This window comes from Siniperca chuatsi, linkage group LG5, assembly GCF_020085105.1.
Source record: "Siniperca chuatsi isolate FFG_IHB_CAS linkage group LG5, ASM2008510v1, whole genome shotgun sequence".
Lineage (NCBI taxonomy): Eukaryota > Metazoa > Chordata > Actinopteri > Centrarchiformes > Sinipercidae > Siniperca > Siniperca chuatsi.
The window spans coordinates 9,251,404-9,271,204 of record NC_058046.1 but is presented as its reverse complement, the minus strand read 5'-3'; the positions used below and the strand labels follow the sequence as shown (position 1 = coordinate 9,271,204).

The 19,801-nt window shown below is 44.9% G+C and overlaps 1 protein-coding gene across 1 annotated transcript in view; it reads left to right on the top strand.

Moving 5' to 3' along the window:
- kat6a (K(lysine) acetyltransferase 6A) overlaps positions 1–18,586 on the top strand; it is a 31,729-nt gene extending 13,143 nt beyond the window's left edge. Inside the window, 16 exon segments of the mRNA XM_044196984.1 lie at positions 1,103–1,211; positions 2,576–2,691; positions 3,333–3,414; positions 3,706–3,820; positions 4,190–4,506; positions 6,192–6,304; positions 7,464–7,579; positions 8,385–8,526; positions 9,313–9,474; positions 10,015–10,108; positions 10,309–10,490; positions 10,493–10,542; positions 11,240–11,438; positions 11,552–12,244; positions 12,515–12,776; positions 12,896–18,586. Of these exon segments, the coding sequence (XP_044052919.1) occupies positions 1,103–1,211; positions 2,576–2,691; positions 3,333–3,414; positions 3,706–3,820; positions 4,190–4,506; positions 6,192–6,304; positions 7,464–7,579; positions 8,385–8,526; positions 9,313–9,474; positions 10,015–10,108; positions 10,309–10,490; positions 10,493–10,542; positions 11,240–11,438; positions 11,552–12,244; positions 12,515–12,776; positions 12,896–16,245 (6,102 nt within the window). The 3' untranslated portion in view covers positions 16,246–18,586.
- Positions 18,587–19,801: the final 1,215 nt, after the last annotated feature.

Genomic DNA, 19,801 nt, shown 5'->3' with positions numbered 1-19,801 from the left:
ATTTGATCACTGTCAGAATATCCTAATTATGCCCACTGATTTTCAGTGTTAAACAATAAAATATGAAAAGGTCAAAAGGAGTTTTTATAGGCACCTTAAATCACCGTACAATATTACAGAATTTTTCAAACACAATATTAGTTCTCCTGGCATTTGATGCTACCAAAATTAATTTGTATACAGGACATTTATGTGAGGTGTGAATATCACAGCCAAAGTAAAAAGATTTTTATGGTTAAATTGTGACAGTAATACAAATTTGACTCACTTATATCTGTTGGATACTGCTCAGTACAAACAGAATGTGTTGCTGAAAATTACTTGCGGTATACTCTGAGGTAGCAGTAAGCCAACACTTCCCCTCAGGGCTTCCAGGCTCCAGAAACTTTGAAGGAGAGTCACCTCATGGCCCCTCCCATTTGTGTTTGTGCCTGTATGAAGTGCACCTGCAGTGCTTCAGGGATGTGATTTTTCAGCTTTATTGGACACACAAGTCTATTTGATGTCTAACAACATGTTAAGTGTTAGTCTTCCTTTTGTTTCCCTGGACACAAACCTGGCTTAGGTTGGTGCTTGTGTGCATATCAGATAATGTGTTTGTTTTGTGTCTGAGTACATACCTGCTGGCATGATTTATGTTTTCGGGGACACACTAAAAGATTTATATAGCCCCGGAACTGAATGTCTGATGGCATGTTTCAGATTAAGTGTCAAAATGGGACACGTTGCACTGGAATTAAACTCCTTAGCCAGTACAACCAAAGGAACTGAGACACAGGAATCAGCAGAGACATTGACGCACGATGGCAGCCTCTAACATGACATGTCACATAAATTATACAAACTCAGTTATCACAGTAGCTCTCATGCTCTTCATTATCCTAAATTCTGTTCACAGATCCTCGTGCTCTATGGTGTCGTACTTTTCAGTCTGCTCGTGGCTTGTTAATACACACAGCAACAGTCATCCCCAATTGCAGGACACACAAGGCCACTTTGTTGTTTTCATTTGTACAATTAAGCTGTTAAGTTGACTGACAGTCTCAACCTTCTCTCCTCTCTCCTGTGTCCCCCTTTCCCTTCTGCTCTGTCCCTCTGCCAGCCGGTGGCAGAGCCCATCCCCATCTGCAGCTTCTGCTTGGGCACCAAGGAGCAGAATCGTGATAAGAGGCCGGAGGAGCTCATCTCCTGCGCAGACTGTGGCAATAGTGGTGAGTGCTGCTTTGTGACCAGTAAGACATGAGCTTCTTTAAAACACTTCTTAACACCACTTCACTCTATTATAGCTGCATTTCACCTGTTTTAAATACTGAGCTTACCAGTGTATAAGGGTGAAATTGACATCCACTACTTCCTCAGAGTGTTGTAAATATTAGAATATGGTAACACAAGCATAAGCATTATGTGTCTTTTTACATATAGAGTAGTATATACTTGTTTTCAGATACATGAAAAGCCACTGCTTAGCAAGCCCTACTCCGAAAGTTCCTGTACTTTTGGAAAGTCCCAAGCAGGGGCCTTTTGGGGGGTAAAATAATGTCCCCGGAACTTAATTTAGACCCTGGTCCCTGCATTAGAAACGCTCAGAGTTCCTCCAAAGGTTCCTAGTCCCTGGGGAAAGTTCCTGCAATCGAAACGCAGCTTATGCGTTGGTAGACACAACCACAGAGGAAGAGGATCCAATCAGCTGTCTGCAAAGTATGTGATTGGTTAAAATAATAATAATACTCCTTTCAGCACTTTAACTTCAACAGATACTTGAACTTAACTTAAATTTACACATCAGCTTCATTTAGTGGTTGCAAAAAACTGAAACTTCCATTTTAACTGCCATTTCAACTTCTTTCACTAATTGCATTTAAACTGCCACATTACCTTTTTTCAGTATTTCAACCATTTCAAATAGTTTAACTGCTAATAGCTGCTGCTTTTAGCTGTGAGCACACTTACATTTTCTTCAGGAAATGTAGCCTTTTCTAGTTCCTTCTAGAATTATTCTTTATAGTGGTTGTGTAGTGTTATTTTGGTTGATTTCCTTTTCTCTCTGCTCCTTTTTTGGGTCCAGGATGCCATGCTTAGTAAGATGAGTAAGTACTAAGTATGAGTACTTGAGTAAGATGAACACAATAATTGAATACACAGATACTGGCACTGGTCTATGTTTTCAGAAAAATTGGGATATCATTTTTTTTTCCCTTTTTATAAATATTATATATAGAAATATTGTTTTCCTTACCAGGAGTTGTAGTATTCTCACTAAGGCCTGACATTGCTTAGTGAAAGCAGAGGAGAGATTGTGTTCCTCCTCTTTCCTCAGTGGGTTTCGGTCCCAGACAAGGCCGTCTTGTATGCTACTCTATAAACCGAGCAAAAGCACAGCTCTGACAGATTGTCATTTATGTTTGAACACTCTTTATGCAGCCAGGTTTGATTCAGTGAGGGCTTTCAATTCCAAAAGGAGCTTTTTTTTTCTCCTTCAGTGATGCAAGTGGGTCACGGCTGTCAGTCAGCAGTGACAAAAAAAATCTGTGACGTTGACGCACTTGTTTGTGTATGTGTGTCTATCTACCTGCAGGCCACCCGTCCTGTCTCAAGTTCTCCCCAGAGCTCACAGCGCGAGTCAAGGCTCTGTGGTGGCAGTGCATCGAATGCAAGACTTGCAGCAGCTGTCAGGATCAAGGAAAGAATGCGGTGAGTGAATGAGCGAATATGGCGGACTGGCAGCCTAACGGTGTCTGTGAACACTCTCTTCTCTACTTAAGTGCTAGATAGAGATGCTGATAGACATATCTGTGCTCCTGCGATAGAGCTATTTTTGTCAGCCTCTGCATGATTTCACTCTTTTCTCTTACTTGTCATGTGAGGAGTCATTGTTATTCAAATGTTTGCAGGGAGGTTTAATGGTAAGACAAGATGCACAATGATAAAATACATCTTTAAGGACGCAGAATAAAATAGAAACAAGAAGTTGCTTAAACCAATCACGGTGGATATTACTAATTAGTTTTAATGCATTGTTGTGCATAAATATGAGATATATGTAATGACACATATCTCATCAAAATGTGTCATTAGAATGAGCTCAGGAGCTTTGATCAGCCGTCAGTTCATTTTATCATCAAACAAAGTGCATCATATCTCATTGGATATGGATGGCGCTGACTGACCCTTATGTGACTTACAATTTTGGCCCAATATATTGTTCTAGCTTTCATGTATGTTTATCATGTATAATGCCTCACTATTGAGTCACTGAGACTCACCTTGTCTGAAACACATCTAAAGCCTTTGATAATCATCAATACTTGTGTGTGTGTGTGTGTACTGCACAGGACAACATGTTGTTCTGTGACTCCTGTGACCGGGGCTTCCACATGGAGTGCTGTGATCCTCCCCTCACCCGGATGCCAAAAGGTAAATATACAAGACTGCTCCTTTAACTCATCACCTACGGCCTCATTGCCTATTTATAGCCCCCCATGAATTCAACTTGTATCTGTTCTACCTCTGAAAGAGTACACAAAGCTCATACATTACTGTGTGACCATTATAGTCACACTAAACGATTTCTTGAGTTGTTACCTCCAGCTCTAACTAAGCACCTAATGCTAATGTCCCAGAGCATGTTGGTATCTGCACTGAAGCCTGTCTTGTCTAATCCACCTCAGTGTATGTGAGCCTGTGCATTTTCTCTTTCCCTCCCAGGCATGTGGATTTGTCAAATCTGCCAACCCAGGAAAAAGGGAAAGAAGCTTTTACATGAAAAGGCAGCACAAATCAAACGGCGCTACAACGCACCACTGGGACGGCCTAAGAACAGGTAAAGAAACGCCTTCAGCTAATGCTGTCGTCTTAAATGTCAGCCCAGTGGAGAGCCACAGCAAGATGCCATATATCTGCTTCACCAGAGTGCAGACGAGCTAACAGCTACAACGCCTACTCTCCAGAATGAGCTTACAGCTATTTTTTATTTTATTTTATTGCCATTTCTCTTTTGTATATTTTTTTATATATATTTTTATATAATATATTTTTATATATTTTTTATTCTTTTATATTTCTATATATATAAAACATAGTGTAGGGTTCAGTTGTCGTCAAGTAGATATGTATGTGGTCCCATAAGCAGGGCTCTGGACCCTGTATAACCTCCTGACAGTCTTAATCAGAGTGCTCACTTCCTCCTCAGGCCGGGGCGGCCCTTCAAGAAGCTGGGCGGGCGTGGTCGGCGGAAGCGCTCTGCCTCGGCCAACTCATCCTCCAGCTCCTCATGCGAGGGTTACCCTGGTGACGATCGGCTGCTTTTTTCACTGCGGGACGACGACGACCTGTCACAGAGCAGCCTGCGCTTCAACAACAAGACCAAGGGCCTTATCGACGCCCTCACAAAGTTCTTCACGCCATCGCCCGAGGGCCGCAAGGCACGGCAGGAAGTGGTGGACTACTCACAGCAGTGCCGCATCCGAAAGAAATCCAGTCGCAAAGGGGAAGGAGATGATAGGGGAGGTAAGGACTAGCTGTGTTTTTTTGCTTATATACACAGCACTTTACTACCATTGTTGGCTAAATTTTAGTCTGCAGATTAACCGCTCTGGTTGATGAAAGATATATTAGATTTGTACTGAAGGTTTCTTCCAAAAATGGAAAGTTAAAAGATTGGCAGCATAAGTTCATAAAGTTGATGTTCATGTATTTGACATGGATATTATGAATAGCGTTGGAAATCCAATATAAGTGATGAGTGATGTACATGAAGGGATGTGAATGTATTGTATTGTGTTCAGTGAAAGAGGCATACAACTAAATTGCAACAGCACAGAAAAAAATAAAATTATTAATGAAGTGACTGAATGAATTTTAACAACGCAAACAATTCCACAGCATAAAATGTCAATAGTTGCACTTTAGTGAGCCATCAGCATCATATCATTAAAAAACATACTGTATCTTCATGCGTCATTTCCCGATACTTTTATCAGACTCGATTAAGGGTTGTCAGCTAAATGGTTTGCTAACATACAGACTCTGTACTACCAGCTGTTATTGTGATGCGTAGACTGTGCTTCAGTGTTCTTTGTCCGTTTTTAAAGAATTATCCAGCCCCCTGATACTGTTACTTATTTGGAAGTTGTAGACCAGAGGTAAAAATGGTGTACAATTGATTTGTTATTTTCTGCCTCAGAAAATTGTTGCTTATGCATCAAAAGAAATTGCTTTGTAATATGAAGTGGCCACCTGCAGTTCTATTTCCACTGAACTTTCCGACGCCAAAAACACACAGAGAGTCTTTAGTACAGCACAGTAGAAGAGAATAAATGTGACAGGGGCAGGGCAGACACATCAGGGCATCAGCCACAGTGGTAGGTTTATCATTGAAAATATATGTGCATCTGTGATGATATGACCTAAATATCAGAATCAGAAATACTATCTTTTGTTACAGCTGCTCACTGTCACGTCAATGCACACAGGAATAGAAGTACTAAGCAAATCAAAATATAATAAACTATAATACAGGCGAGATAAATTAAGTACAAAGTGGATGTAAGTATAAAAGCTAAATAAGTGTAAGTACAAAAGTGGATTTAGAGGTTGATAAGTATGCACAGTATAATAATACAATGTAATAATATAAGTAATAGAGCAATAATGAGTACTGTTAAGTAAGTTAAGTGTAGCTTATTAAGATGATATATATGAAATATATATCCATCTATGATGTCATCACATTTTACTTGTGTATTAGGAAACTCACATGTGGCAAAAATATGCTCAGTAGATAGTATGTTAACCTTCACTCTTTAACATGGAAGCGTGAATGAAGTGGGACACATTCTCCGAGCACTTCATGTCTTGTGTGTTTAAAGGCTAACTTTGAGCTAATTCCGCTGCACTGTTTAGTAAAATCTGTTTCTGAGTGTGCGTGAGGATATAGGAAACTCTCCACCTACATGTTGGTCTTTCACCCCATTCATCCCCTGTGGTAAATTAGCAAAAATCTTTAGAAAGAAAATATTGTTTGATTATCAGGCTTTCTTTTAAGAAAACTGTTAACCATTTATAAATGCCTCAACGTCTGCCCACTGTGGCAGTCGCACCATTGTAACAATCAATCGGCAGACGTCTTGGCACGCCATCTAGCAAGCTTCTCACTAGATATGCATTAATGTCGATTGTGTTTCAATCCCCAGACAATCAGGAAGGCAGCGACTGGCGTGACGACGATGACAAACTGCCTGGCCACGAGAACCTGACGGAAAAAGACATTGAACTGTTCAGACACATCCAGGAGCTGGCACTACAGGTAGAAAGACAGAGAGACAAAACATAAAATGTCTTAAAAATGTGGTTAATGAACAGAATTGGGACAATGGGAAAGGAGGAGCTGAAGAGGGGTCAAATTGTAGAGTGAGACAGCATCAGTAGGAGAACCAGGGAGAGACCTATCAGTGAATGACTGAGGCTGCAAAGCTGGAGTCATTGGAAGTGATATTGTGTAAACCCACGATGTGCAGCAGGGGAGCTGGATTTCAATGGTAATGAGAATGTGGTCAGAAAGAGCAGAGTCAACAACACTTAGGTTGTAAAAGATGAAGTCACTGGTTCAGACGAGGTGACGTAGGCTGTTTGTGGGTGGAGAAGTCAATGAGCTGTGAGGAGACTTTTCCATAGAACAGCTGCCAGATTCAGCATGTATATTAAAATCATCCATTACCATAGATGCAGGGCACATGGGGCAAAACAGAATGATGTGTAGTATTCAGTGAGGATCAAAGGTTTGGGTTTAAATGACCAGTAGATGCAAATAACAAGGGGTAATTGAAGGACAACAGCTTCACTACAAGGTAATTAAAGTAAAGTGTTGTCACTGTTTGTGATTGATGGCAAACCGTACTCCATGTCTGAAAGGGCAGGGCTGGTCAGTGTAACCATACCCTGGAGGCACAACGTGGTTGAGTGGAATTGTACTCATGTTTGATGTAGGCAGAGTAGTAAGCGTTAACGATGTGTGGAAAAAGGCCAGTGTGATTATCTAGGCTGAGTAGCAGTGGAGTACATGGTCATCATGAACGACAGGCAGGGTTGTCCAAACTGGTCTTGTAAAATTTTGAGGCAATGCGTTTTCACAGCTCCACTTAAAGCTCCACTGTCATGCTAGCAGTTAGCTTGGTCTCGCTGAGAATTATAAGAAGGTGTGGCTTTTGGCCTCTGACTTATTCGATTCAATTGTTTTAGCTGTAATGTTCTTGTTTGGGGGGTTCCACTGGTTTGCCTGTGTTACTAGTGCATTTATGGACACTTAGTTATTACACTAGAGTGCAAGTTCCTAGGCCAGTAGTCTCTGGTGTGTCATCTGTCTGCTTGCCCCATGATCTGCTAATCACTCCAGTAGTAAACCTGGGTTTGACCTTCCATGTCTCTCCCTCCCTTTCTTCCTTCATCTTTGTTGCTCACCCAAACAGAAAGTCGGGGTGACAGGTCCACCAGACCCTCAGATGCGCTGTCCATCAGTCATCGAATTTGGCAAGTTTGAAATCCAGACGTGGTATTCATCTCCCTACCCCCAGGAGTACAGCAGGTAAGCTAACGCACCATAATGAAGCACAACAGCATAATGCACTTAGCTCACAGTCCTGCTTGTATGCATAAAAAATTACCACCAGCATAATGGAGCTCAATTATAAGGTTGTTTACAGTACCACCTACTTTGGCAGGTAACCAGCCAGAGCCAGGGAGGTAATTGATTCTGATTCCCCAAGGGTGTATTCATTTTTCATTCATGTATAAAATAAATAAAATCTGCCCTGCTGTTCTTACCAAAACTGCTATTATTAGATATTTGAAAATGAAAATGTGAAAGAATATTAGCATAGAATAAAAGTTTACTGACCCCTTAAGAGCAAAAATAATTATATTAACCCTTAAAATGTTGTTCATGTCCTATTGTTTCCACGTATGCCTCAGGCATTGCAGAGTTTTTTTTTTTGCTTCTTTCAAAACAAGAGCTGTGAAAAGGGTTGTAATTAACCGTTATTTTCATTATTGCTTAATCTGCCAATTATTTTCTTAATTAATTGTTTGGTCTGTAAAATGTCAAAAAACTGTTTTTAAAAAGAAAATGCCATCACAATTTCCCAAGTTGACAAATTCATATTGCTTGTTTTGCCCGACCAACAGTCCAAAACCAAAAGATACATCTACATATGTTTTTGCTTAAAAAAATGCCAAAGAATTAATCAGTTGTCAAAATAGTTGCCGATAAATGTACTGTCGATCAACTAATCAGTTAAAGGACTATTCATTTCAGCTCTAGCTATGACATTTTATAGCCATTCCTCACTTTTCCGTCTTTCATTGTACTCCCCTTCTTATTCCCTTTCCAGACTACCCAAGCTCTACTTGTGTGAGTTCTGCCTGCGCTACATGAAGAGTCGCAGCATCCTCTACCAGCACATGAAGAAGTGCAACTGGTTCCACCCCCCTGCTAACGAGATCTACAGGAAGGATGATGTCTCTGTATTTGAGGTGAGGAACTGTTCAGAAAGATGGACTGAATGATGGTGATAGTTAATGAACTGAAAGACCAGAAGAAAGATAAAATAATGTGAGTGAGTGATGGTGGATGACGCTGTAACAGAGAGAGACAGGCCTCTGTTGAACACCAACAACCACTTCGCCACTACAGCCACATGCTTTACCACAAATTCTTATTGAAGACTGTGGGAGTATCTGCATGCTCAGGGATTAATCATATGCATGGCGCTCCAATACTTTCCAAATTCCTAATGGTGATTAATTGACATCCCTACCTACTATAGTGGAATATTCTTTTGTTTATTTAATCAGGGAAAGTCGCTGTTATTTTTAGAATAATTCATAATTACCAATTTACAGTTACGCTGTTATTCTGGTTCTTGTAGCGCAGCGGTAGATTAATATAGTGGATTGTTGTCTGCAAGCCATGGCCACTGCAGCTCCTATTTCCCTGCTCTACACTCCATCCTTACTCGGCGGAGAGCAGAAATAACTGGCAAGCTGCCAACCTGAACCTCCCTCCTTGTCTTTCTCTTTACAGCTCTTTGTTTCTCTCCTCCACCCTCTCTATCTGTCAGGGTCTCCAGAGACACAGCTGAGATCATTGCCCGACACTAACTTTGACTCCATTCACCTTCACTTAGTTCCACAGCTCTCTAACAGCAGCTTAAAGATGTACTTCTGGACTGTAGTGTTTCTGGGACTGAACACTAGTCATTTAGGAAACATTTTGTCATTGTGTTGTACTGATGTGTTTTCTCAATAATCTCACAACAGGTTGATGGGAATGTGAGCACAATCTACTGCCAGAACCTGTGTCTCCTGGCCAAGCTGTTCCTGGACCACAAGACCCTCTACTATGATGTGGAGCCCTTCCTTTTCTACGTCCTGACCCAGAACGACAGCAAAGGTTGCCACCTGGTCGGCTACTTCTCCAAGGTATGGCCATGATGCTCCCAGCGTCATCCCTGTGCTGGATTTCAGTCCCTCTTGCCCACAGCCTCTCAGCAAAGTTACATTCAGTCTGAATTTTGTATTTTCACACCACCGCCACCATGCATGCCTCCTCCATTTTCAAGGCATACATAGCTCTGTAAATTGTCACCATGTATAAATTTACTAAAACAACTACATTAACCAAGATGGAGAGAAAAATATATTCACATTAAATAAAAATTAAATGCATTGGTGTCACCCCACACTGGTGCATTCTTACAAACATACAAATGCTCATGCTGTGTCCCAGATAAACACTGGGTGCTGTGAGCTCTATTGCCCCTCTGTGGAGTTTGCAGTCGCAGGTGCTCCCATTAACATGCCATCTCACTGCCAAAACACAGCAGTTAGTGAGTGGACGCAGCACCATCAACACCCTGCTGTACACCCACACAGGCCTGCTCTGTGATGTAGTTTCCATGATGTGTTTTCTAATGGTGGAATGTGTCTGTGTCTGTGTCTGTGTCCTTCCCTCTTCTGCAGGAGAAGCACTGTCAACAGAAATACAACGTATCATGCATCATGATTCTTCCACAGTACCAGCGCAAGGGCTACGGACGCTTTCTCATCGACTTCAGTAAGGGCTTCAGCTTTAACTACACACACATGACAACACCAATAACTGGGAAATATATCTGTGGATACTACTTTTGATAGACAAAATGAATGAATGAAAAAATAAAAAAAACAGTAAACCACAGTACACCATGTACTGTGGTGTACATCTTTTGTCGCTCATGGTGTCTGTGTCCTTGATTTGTTCCTCCCTCCCTGCAGGCTACTTATTGTCCAAGCGCGAGGGCCAGCCAGGGTCTCCAGAGAAGCCTCTGTCGGACCTAGGTCGGCTGTCCTACATGGCATACTGGCGCAGTGTGGTGCTGGAGTGTCTCCATGAAGTCCGTGACCGGCAGATCACCATACGACAACTTAGCAAACTGACCGGGATCTGCCCGCAGGATACATCACCACCACCCTGCACAGCCTCAACATGCTGGAGCAACGAGGAGACAGGTAAGAGACAGGACCGGCATACACTCAGATACGCACCACATTACTTAGTGCCATGTTAAATGGGTCAAGGACGCACTTAAGTGGTACACACTGTAGTTACAGGTACATTGTGACGTAAACAGTGAGCTGTACTTGTTTTATTATTTTCATCATTATTTCCCCTGTATTATCATACTGTATAACTTACTATAGTGCAGTGAGAGATAGGAGGAGGATCTGGTTGCTAGACAGTACTCAGTCACAAAACAATAATTGATCTTGTAAAGCTTAACCCAAACAAAACAGAATATGGCCAGTAGCCAGGTTACACTTTGCCTAAGTCAGCCTTTAAAGCAGACTTTAGTAGGATCATTGCTCACAGAGTCCCTATAATATTTGATGTATATAAATTCCACTGACCTTCAATAAAGGTTAGGTCCTGCTGCTGCCTTCATTAATTGACTCCATTTATTCTTGTTAAGCTTTTTGACACAGAGTTGTCATTGTTAACAACTTGATTCAATATGAAACCCTTGTTTAAATACAATTCTTAATTACGATGAAATACTGATTTTGCTGGATGTCAGCCTAAGCAGCCAAAACATTTTGCTGAGGTGGCCCACTGTGATTGTAACACACTGCATGTAACACTGACATGTACCCAAGCCATTTGACAGAGTTATAATGCTCCTGTGTCTTTTTGCTGTGGTTATGTCAGGCTGGTCCTGGTGCGAAGGGAGAAGCTGGTGGCTAGCCACATGACTCGTCTCAAGGCCCGGCCACGGCAGCTGGAGGTCGACCCCGAGTGTCTACGCTGGACTCCCGTCATTGTAACCAACACTGTGGTCTCTGATGCCGATGGAGATGATGACGATGAGGAGGAGGATGACGAACCAGAGGAAGATAACCGGAAGGAGGTAAATACATTGATTTTGTATTTGCTCTAAGTGGAGATAACAGATTGATCTCAGAGTTGCTGTACATTCTTATTGATTCATTATTGATTTTATTTTACTTAATCTTTAAATAGATCAAACCTAGTCACAAGGTCCCACCAATGTCCTGGCACATACGTCAAGGGAAGAAGAGGGAGGAGGAGGAGGAAGAGGAGGAGGAGGAAAGAAAGTGCTTCCTGGGGTTTCCCATTAGCCAGAGCTCTCCAACTTCCACTCCCATTCGCTGTCCAGCCCCAGTCCCAGAACCACCACGACCCCCTCCCCCAACAAATGGAGAACGCAGACCACGGGGACGCCCACCCAAAAACTGGCCATGGGGCAAGGTGAAAGACAGCACACGGGTGGGACGGCCACCTAAGATCCGCCCAGTGGATGACGAGGACGATGAAGACGAGGAGAGAACAGAGGGAGGAAAGACCACAGGCTCTACCAGCAGCCCCCCCTCCCTTTTCTCCCAGGACAGACAAGCAGAGTCCACAGCCTTTCACTCACTGGACATGGCCAGGCACCCCTCCATAACCCCCACAAGAAGAGGGCGGCCCCCAAGGAAAAAGAGAGGCCCTAAGCCCAGACTGATGGAAGGGCCTGGAGAGGGGCTGGCACAGCTTCCTGTGATTTCCAGGTTAAATGAGGCTCCGCCTGTCAGGAAGAGCTGCTTCAGTGAAAGCAGTGAAGAAGAGGAGGATGACGATGATGAAGATGATGAAGAGAGGAGGGCATGCTCCCCACCCATCCTCACCAAGCCTGCCATGGGGCTCAAATGCAAGGTAAGAAACTAACAGTGTTCAGATTTGCCGATATTGAAACGATCAATCAGATGTGAAAATCTGATTTGTCCGTCAGACAAACATTACCAGAGCACTAAAAATCTAAATAAACTAGCATTCAGTAGTACTTTAGAACTGGATTCAAGTCCATGCCGTGAACTTTACTCTAATTATCTTCAATCTCAGTCAGTCTGGCTCCTTTAAGTCTGTAGGTGTCATTTTAAACTAAATTTCAAAGGCACACCTAATTCCCATCCTGTTTCTACCTAGAAGCCACTGAGGAAGCGTCGCTTTCGCCAGCGCAGCCACCCTCACAGCAGCGTGGTGACAGAGACTATTTCTGAGACCACAGAGGTGTTGGATGAGCCCTTTGTGGATTCAGACTCAGAGAGGCCTATGCCCAGGCTGGAGGAGGAGTCGCCCCTGGGCCACCCACTGCACCGCTACCCCCCGGCCCGGTCTGCTCTGAGGTTGTCAGACCCAGCACCCAAAAGGGGCCGACACTCCAACCTCACAGATTCAGAGGAAGACGGTGAGCCGACATGCTTTTCATGCCAAAATTGGCAGGATTTAGTAATTATTGGTGTGTATATACATAGGTATGTGTGCAGCTTAATCTAACACTGGCAACATCTTCTTGCTTCCTCTCAGAGCTAACACCTGTGCTGAAGCCTGTGGCTGCTCTGCCAGCAACTCCATCAGAGACCATGTCGGCCAACCCTGAGGTCCCAGTCAAGAAGAAGAAAGGCTGGCCCAAGGGAAAGAGCCGCAAACCACTGCACTGGAAGAAACGGGGACCTGGAAAACCACCTAGTAGTGGGCCCAACCAACGAGCAACTGCAGACAGCCAGGCCCAAAGTGGGGATCCCCCACCCCCCAAAATCAAGATGAAGCCTGGCCGCAAGCCCCGGAGCTGGTACCTGCAGCGGGCCCAGGAGGAAGCAGAGAGGCAGGAGCAGGAAAGACAAAGGCTGTTGGACCAGCAGCTGGATAAAGATCCTCAGCTGCTCCAGACAGATGACCGTAACAGTAAGCGAGTCTGCAGAACCAACACTGACAGAGACAACAAACCGAAAGACTCTGATGAAGAAGATGACTATCTCCCTAAGCCTGTTGAGCAGAAGGTGCCCAAGAGACGAGGGAGACCGCCGAAGAACCGCGCCCTCCGACAGCCACCACAGCCTGCCCCTAAACCACCTCCCACCTCTGAGCCAGAGGAGGAAGAGGATGAGGAGGAGGAGACTGAAAGAGTCTGGGAGGACGACAAACCCAGCCGTCCACCGTCCCGTCCCCTGCTGTCCCCTTCTTCCACCTCAGGGCCCCGGGCCCCACAGTCCCGGCCTCAGGATACAGATATGGGTGACAGGGAAGAAGACGATGAGGAGAGGGAGGAAGAGGAATGTGGCAGCATGGGTGGCGGTAGTATCAACAGGCGAGCAGCAGTCACACCAGGTTCAGGAAGCAGGCGCAGTGAAGACCATGATGCAGATGATGAAGGTGACGGACACTTGGAGGACAAGAGCAACAACAGCAGTAAGAAGAGGAAAAGTCAGGACTCTGAAGATGAAGATGATGATGATGAAGACGAGGAGGAGCCTGCCTCCCGTGCAAGCTCTCCTCCAGTCAAAGAAGAACCCCAAGGTGGAGAGGCTTTTTTAGACATGGAGAACAGCGTGGCCCGGGACTATGTCAGCAAGCAGGAGGAGGAAGAAGAGGAGGAGGAGGAGGCTGAGGAGGAGGTGCAGGAGGCCAAGTGTCGGCCCTCCTCAGCCGACCCACAGCAGGAGGAGAGGCGGCGCAGAGAGCAGGAGGAGTCTGCTGCAGCAGCTGCGGCAGTGGAAACTGTTACGGCCATGTCTGTTCCCTCTGAGCCCATGGCGCTCCAGCCTCTGCACCCGGACGACAAGGACGTCACGCTTTTGATGGAACCCCAACACACACATCCGCACTCCCACCCTCACCAGCACTCTGACTTCAAAGAGGAGCTGGGCCACCATCACCCACACCACCCCCATCACCACTCCAATGAGCTGGACCTGGAGACTATGCAGGCCGTCCAGTCCCTGACACAGGGGGAAGCGCAGGACGAAGAGACTGAACCCCAGCCACACCACGGGGCCTACCAGGACTGTGAGGAGACACTAGCTGCCTGCCGGACCCTGCAGAGCTACAGCCACACAGGGGAGGCCGAGGAAGAGGCCCTGGCCTTAGTGGAGGAGTGTGGGGCCTCCCAACACAGCAGCCCCCTCCCTAATCCCCCAGTGCCGCCCCTGCCCAGTCAATCTGTGCGCTCAGTGAACAGTCCGGGTTTGCCCTCAAGCATCATGGACACAACACCAGCAGGGCAGAGGGGAGGGACACCTGGCCCCACTGGAACTGGGGGCAGTAGTGGTGGTGGTGCTGGAGGGGGGTACACCCAGATCACGCCAGAGCATCCCAGTTCTCTGTCTGCCCCCTCCCAGCAGAATATGGAGACGTCGCCAATGATGGATGTGCCGTCTGTGTCCGACCACTCGCAGCAGGTGGTGGACAGTGGCTTCAGTGACCTCGGCAGCATAGAGAGCACTACAGAGAACTATGACAACCCCAGCAGTTATGACTCCACCATGGGCGGAGGGGGCAATGGAACGGGGAATGGGGGGAACGGAGGGGGATTGTCAGCTGCTGTAGTTGCAGGAGCTTCCACAGCTTCCTCGTCATCAGCCTCCTCTTCTTCAAGCTCGGCCACCCCGTCCTCCTCCCAGTCTAACAGCTGCTCCTTTGTGCCAGCCCCCAGCCTCACATCTTCTACAGGAACTGGAGGATCCCAACTAGCGATGGGCAGCTGTAGCCTCATCCAGCAAACAGGACCAGTTCCCAACAGTGGACCAGGTGCCAGTAATGTAGGCAGTGCTGTGCCCCAGCCCCCACCACCCCCGCCGCCATCAAACACCCCTAGCTGTGGCATTAAGTCTCCTCAGAGCTGTGGTGTGATCGAGAGGCCTCCTAGCACCAACCAGCAGCAACAGCAGCAATCTCAAAAAAAGGTTCCTCAGCAGCAGCAACAAGCCCCCAACCCTCAGCCTCCGCCATCAGCTCCACCACCACCACCGCAGCAACAACAGCAGGCCCTGTCCCAGTGTAGCATGGGCAATGGCTTCGCCTCTACACCCATGATCATGGAGATACCTGAGAGCGGAGGTGGAGGGGGGGGCCGTACCCTGTATGAGCGCATGGGTCAGGACTTTGGCACAGGGGGCTACCCCCAGCCATCAGCAACCTTCAGCCTGGCTAAACTCCAGCAGCTCACAAACACCATCATGGACCCCCATGCCATGCCCTACTCTCATTCAGCCTCTGTCACTTCCTACGCCACCAGTGTTTCTCTCTCCAACCCCGGGCTGGCCCCGTCACCCCACACTCCCCTCCCTCAGGGCCAGCCCACTATGACCCCACCACCTAACCTTAGCTCTGGCTCCATGAACTTGGGCTCCCTGCAGCTGCAGTGCAACATGCCCACTACCAACATCGGTCTGGGACCCCCGCCGCACACGCAGCGGCTACAGGGCCAGATGGCTACAGTCAAAGGCCATATTTCCATCCGGTCCAAAGCCACTCAACAGCTGGCCCCAGCCCCACACCAGCAGCAGCTCTATGGCCGCAGCTCAGGGGCCGTGGCCATGCAGGGCACACCACGCACCTTGGCTGTGCAGCGCGGTATGATGCCAAACCTAATGCCCACGCCGGCACCATACAATTCCATGAACATGACACCACTTAATGCCATGTCTGCAGGCTACCGAATGCCCCAACCCATGATGAACAGTGGTTATCACGGCAATCCCCCTTACATGAATCAGCCAGCTCAGTACCCCATGCAAATGCAGATGGGCATGATGGGAGGGCAGGGTTACCCTCAGCAGCCTATGCAGCCCAATCACCACAGCAACATGATGTACACTGGTCCCTCCCATCACAGCTATGCTGGTGTTCCAAAACAGTCACCTTACATGAGCAGATGAGCAGCTAAGAACTGAAAAAGGACACATGGGTCCAGAGCTGATACTCGCTGTACTCTAAATGTCCATTACTCCTGTTCACCTTCCCTTCAGTGCCATGGCAGGCACCAGGGAATGTAGGTGATTGGAGACAGATAGGGTCTTTGGGTTTCCTGTTTTTCTATGTTGTCATTTTGTCCCTTTTTATTTGGGCTCGTTTCCCCTCCCCTCCCAGCTGGCTGTGTATGGGAGCAAGTCGGTAGGATTCCAGCTTGCGGTGTGTACATGGACCTCTGTCATGCTATGCTGCTTCAGGCCAGGCTTACACAGTCCTCTGTAATGTGGTTTCACACAGGCCCAGGAGTCTCCTCCTCCTCATGATGTGCCGGAGGAGAGTAGGGGAGGACAAGAATGACGAGGAAGATACACAGAGAAAGACAATACAGGAGTACCTTTCTTTGTCAGACTGCGAATGAAAAAACTGAATATATTCAACCATGCACACAATCTTTTAATTGATATAGGAAGCCTTACCTTGAAAAAAGAGACAATGAAACATTGTAGGCGGACTCTTGTTTTGTTAAACATAATATTGAATCTTATTTTTGTTGTTGTTTTTTGTTTGTTGTTTTTTGAAATACTCGTGTGCAGTCCGACCTCTTATATGCTTTGGTCTTTATATGTGTGGCATTCTGAAATGGTGATACACCCTCTTGCTCTCTCAGAAATACCCAAACATCTTCGTGGCCACTTGGTCAGACGGCTTTTCACCCAGTTCCAGAAAAGCAGAGGAGCGGGGCCTTCGATGTTTGAGGTGCTGAGCTGTTTCCAGAGTCTCTGTCTTCCCGGATGGACGGTGTTGTACCAAAAACAGCAAAGACACAGAAGAGACAAGCGCGTTACGGTCTTATTATATGTCCATAAATGAAACAAGTAGCATTATTTTCCAGTTTGCTGCCACTCTAAAACGTTTAGATGTAAATATTCTGGTACTTCCCAATATCCAGCACACACATACTGTCACACACAAACACACACTGGCTAGCTGTCTCCAATTGGTGGCTAGCTCAGGAAAGTACAACATTCAGCTGTTCTTGTCCACACTCCACTGACAGACGGTGTACTATGTCAGCCTTTTTTAGCAGTTTAGGGAATGCAGAACAAACGGTGGGGTTTGTATTTAACTGCTTTAAGGAAAATCAGTTAACTATAGCTGACCTCCCCTCCTTAAGTGTTAGTGACCCTAAGAGGTCGAGGAGTCTGCTTTTGAATGGTGTATTCTGTTAAAACTGTATATTTTTTTGTAATTGTATTTTTCTTTTCTGCAAAATTCTGCACTCCCATTGGCTAGAAATATGGCAGTAGACAGTTAGCCTTTGTAAAAGGTGTGCCTAAATGCCTGATCTAGTGCATGGTTTGGCCCTCACATAGAGGCACACTCATAAAAGCAGGGTCGGAGGTGAGTGTTCGAGGTCCTGTTGGTTATGGCGTTCAACTGGCAAGGGTGAAACGGTTGACCTTGTTGCTCCATGTACCAGTATTCAAAGTCAAAAGAGGAGTTTTCATTTTGTTACAGACCTGACATTGCATACTTTATTTGTGTGTATTGTTCTGTTCTGTGCTTTTTTGTTTTGTTTCTTTCTGAATTTTATCAGACTGGGCAGCTTTCTTTTATGACACAAGCTGACTCTTTTTGACTTTAGAAAACCTATTGTAGAGAAAATGTTTTTTCTATAATATAAAAGGAAACTCTGACATTGATATTGGTACTGTCATTTTTTTCACTTCTGTTTCAGGAAAAAAAACAATACATATTTTTTAGCTCGCCTCTTGGGTAATAATTACTAAGAAATTCAAAATTTAAAAAAATTACCACTCACTTTTAGTGACTTTAAGATGCCTTTAACCTCTCCATTCCATCTCATCTCTAGAGTTTTTCTATCTTTGTGTAGTATATTAATGCTATTTTAAACAAAAGGAATACAAATATCTAAAGGTCACTTGGCATTCTTTTCTTTTGTTTTGTTTTTTACTTGTGTGTGTGTGTGTATAGGATGACTTCCTTACATTTAAGAGGCATGTAAAAAGGAGCTCAGTATATTTCTGTCTGTTTATATCGCTTCCCTTTTTGTATCCTTTGTAATTGTACATGTTGCGTTGTATGCTAAGAGAGAGCGCAAAATAAAGAGAGGAGTGACACCTGGGCACACAGTGAAGGTTGATTTGCGCTCAGCGGCCTCAACTCTACTCTGTCCCTGTATGTATTTCCATTTATTCTGTTTTTTTTCCTTTCTTTCTTAGCAAGTACTTTCAAAGAACTCTGTACATTTTAACATAAAATGAAAATAAATTATGTTGAGCCATTCATGTTTTCCTTGAGGTTTTTAAAGTTTCATCTGAGTCAGTTCTACAATTAAATTCTAGTAGTCGTCCTCTCAATTCACTCCTTCGAGAGTTGCTCCAAAGGGACAAAGATGCTTTAATTATACTCAATACCATGCACGTTTTCCAAAATAGTGAACTGTCTTGTATAAACTGAATATTTTGTTTGGAATTGCTTTTCATTTTTAAGTACAAGGAAAGTTTTACACATTAGGTACAGGACAAATTTTGACAACCTTACATACATCAGACAAAATAGTGGTGTCAGGCAGTAGTACTGCAAAAAAAGCAGCAAAGACTTTATTCCAAATGGTGTACATTTATTTAAATGCCCCTGAAAACTTTGTTTCTTGAGTATTCTTCATAACATTAATACCAAATAAGCAACAATCCAAGTGTGAAAAAATGAGCTTAGGGTGTCATTTATTCTGATAAGTAGCAAATAGATAAGGGAAAGACCAGATTCCATTTTATTTTAAGAAATTCAGTTTCACAAAGCTTCACACCACTAGTTATTAATTGATCAATTTGACCTCATAGTTAGCAAACATTAGCAATGAACTTAGAGGCTTTAGTTCAGTCACTTATGGAATAGCTTTGACCACTTGTGGCCACTAGGTGTCCCCCTAGAATGTGAGCATGTCATATCAAAAAGCATTGATGTGAGAGTGTTATCTCACCCACTTCCACATCCAACAAAATCCAAAGACATAGACTGCCTCCTTGAATTTGTGTGGGGGTGGGGTGGGGGTCAGTCAGGTGGTTATCAGGTGGGAAATGGGCTGTGAATGACAAGGTCTTGACTGGACTGATTGGTTTGCAGGTCCTTGGTAAAAGCAGTGAAGATGCAGCAGCTCAGCGTTTTGGCTTCAGCATCTTCGTCACGCTGGGTCCACACGTACCTCTGTTACTAAAACAAATAACTCCTCACTCTCTTAGGGTCACCGTGTACCTCTATTACTGGTTTCATGTTCTTATATCGCAGAAACGGAGGACCATGAAGATCTGGCAGGGGGAAAGGCTGACGGGCTGAGTGCATTTAAAAGTGGCATCTTGGCTTCGCTTAAGCAATGTGCAGATTTACAAGCTGAACTGTGCTGATGTGTGTCAGTGCAGCGTTTTCAGAAACAGCACTAGTCAACAGAGATTCAGCTTTTTCTGCATCAAGAGGCTCTTTATGGTCGTAGCAGATGGATAA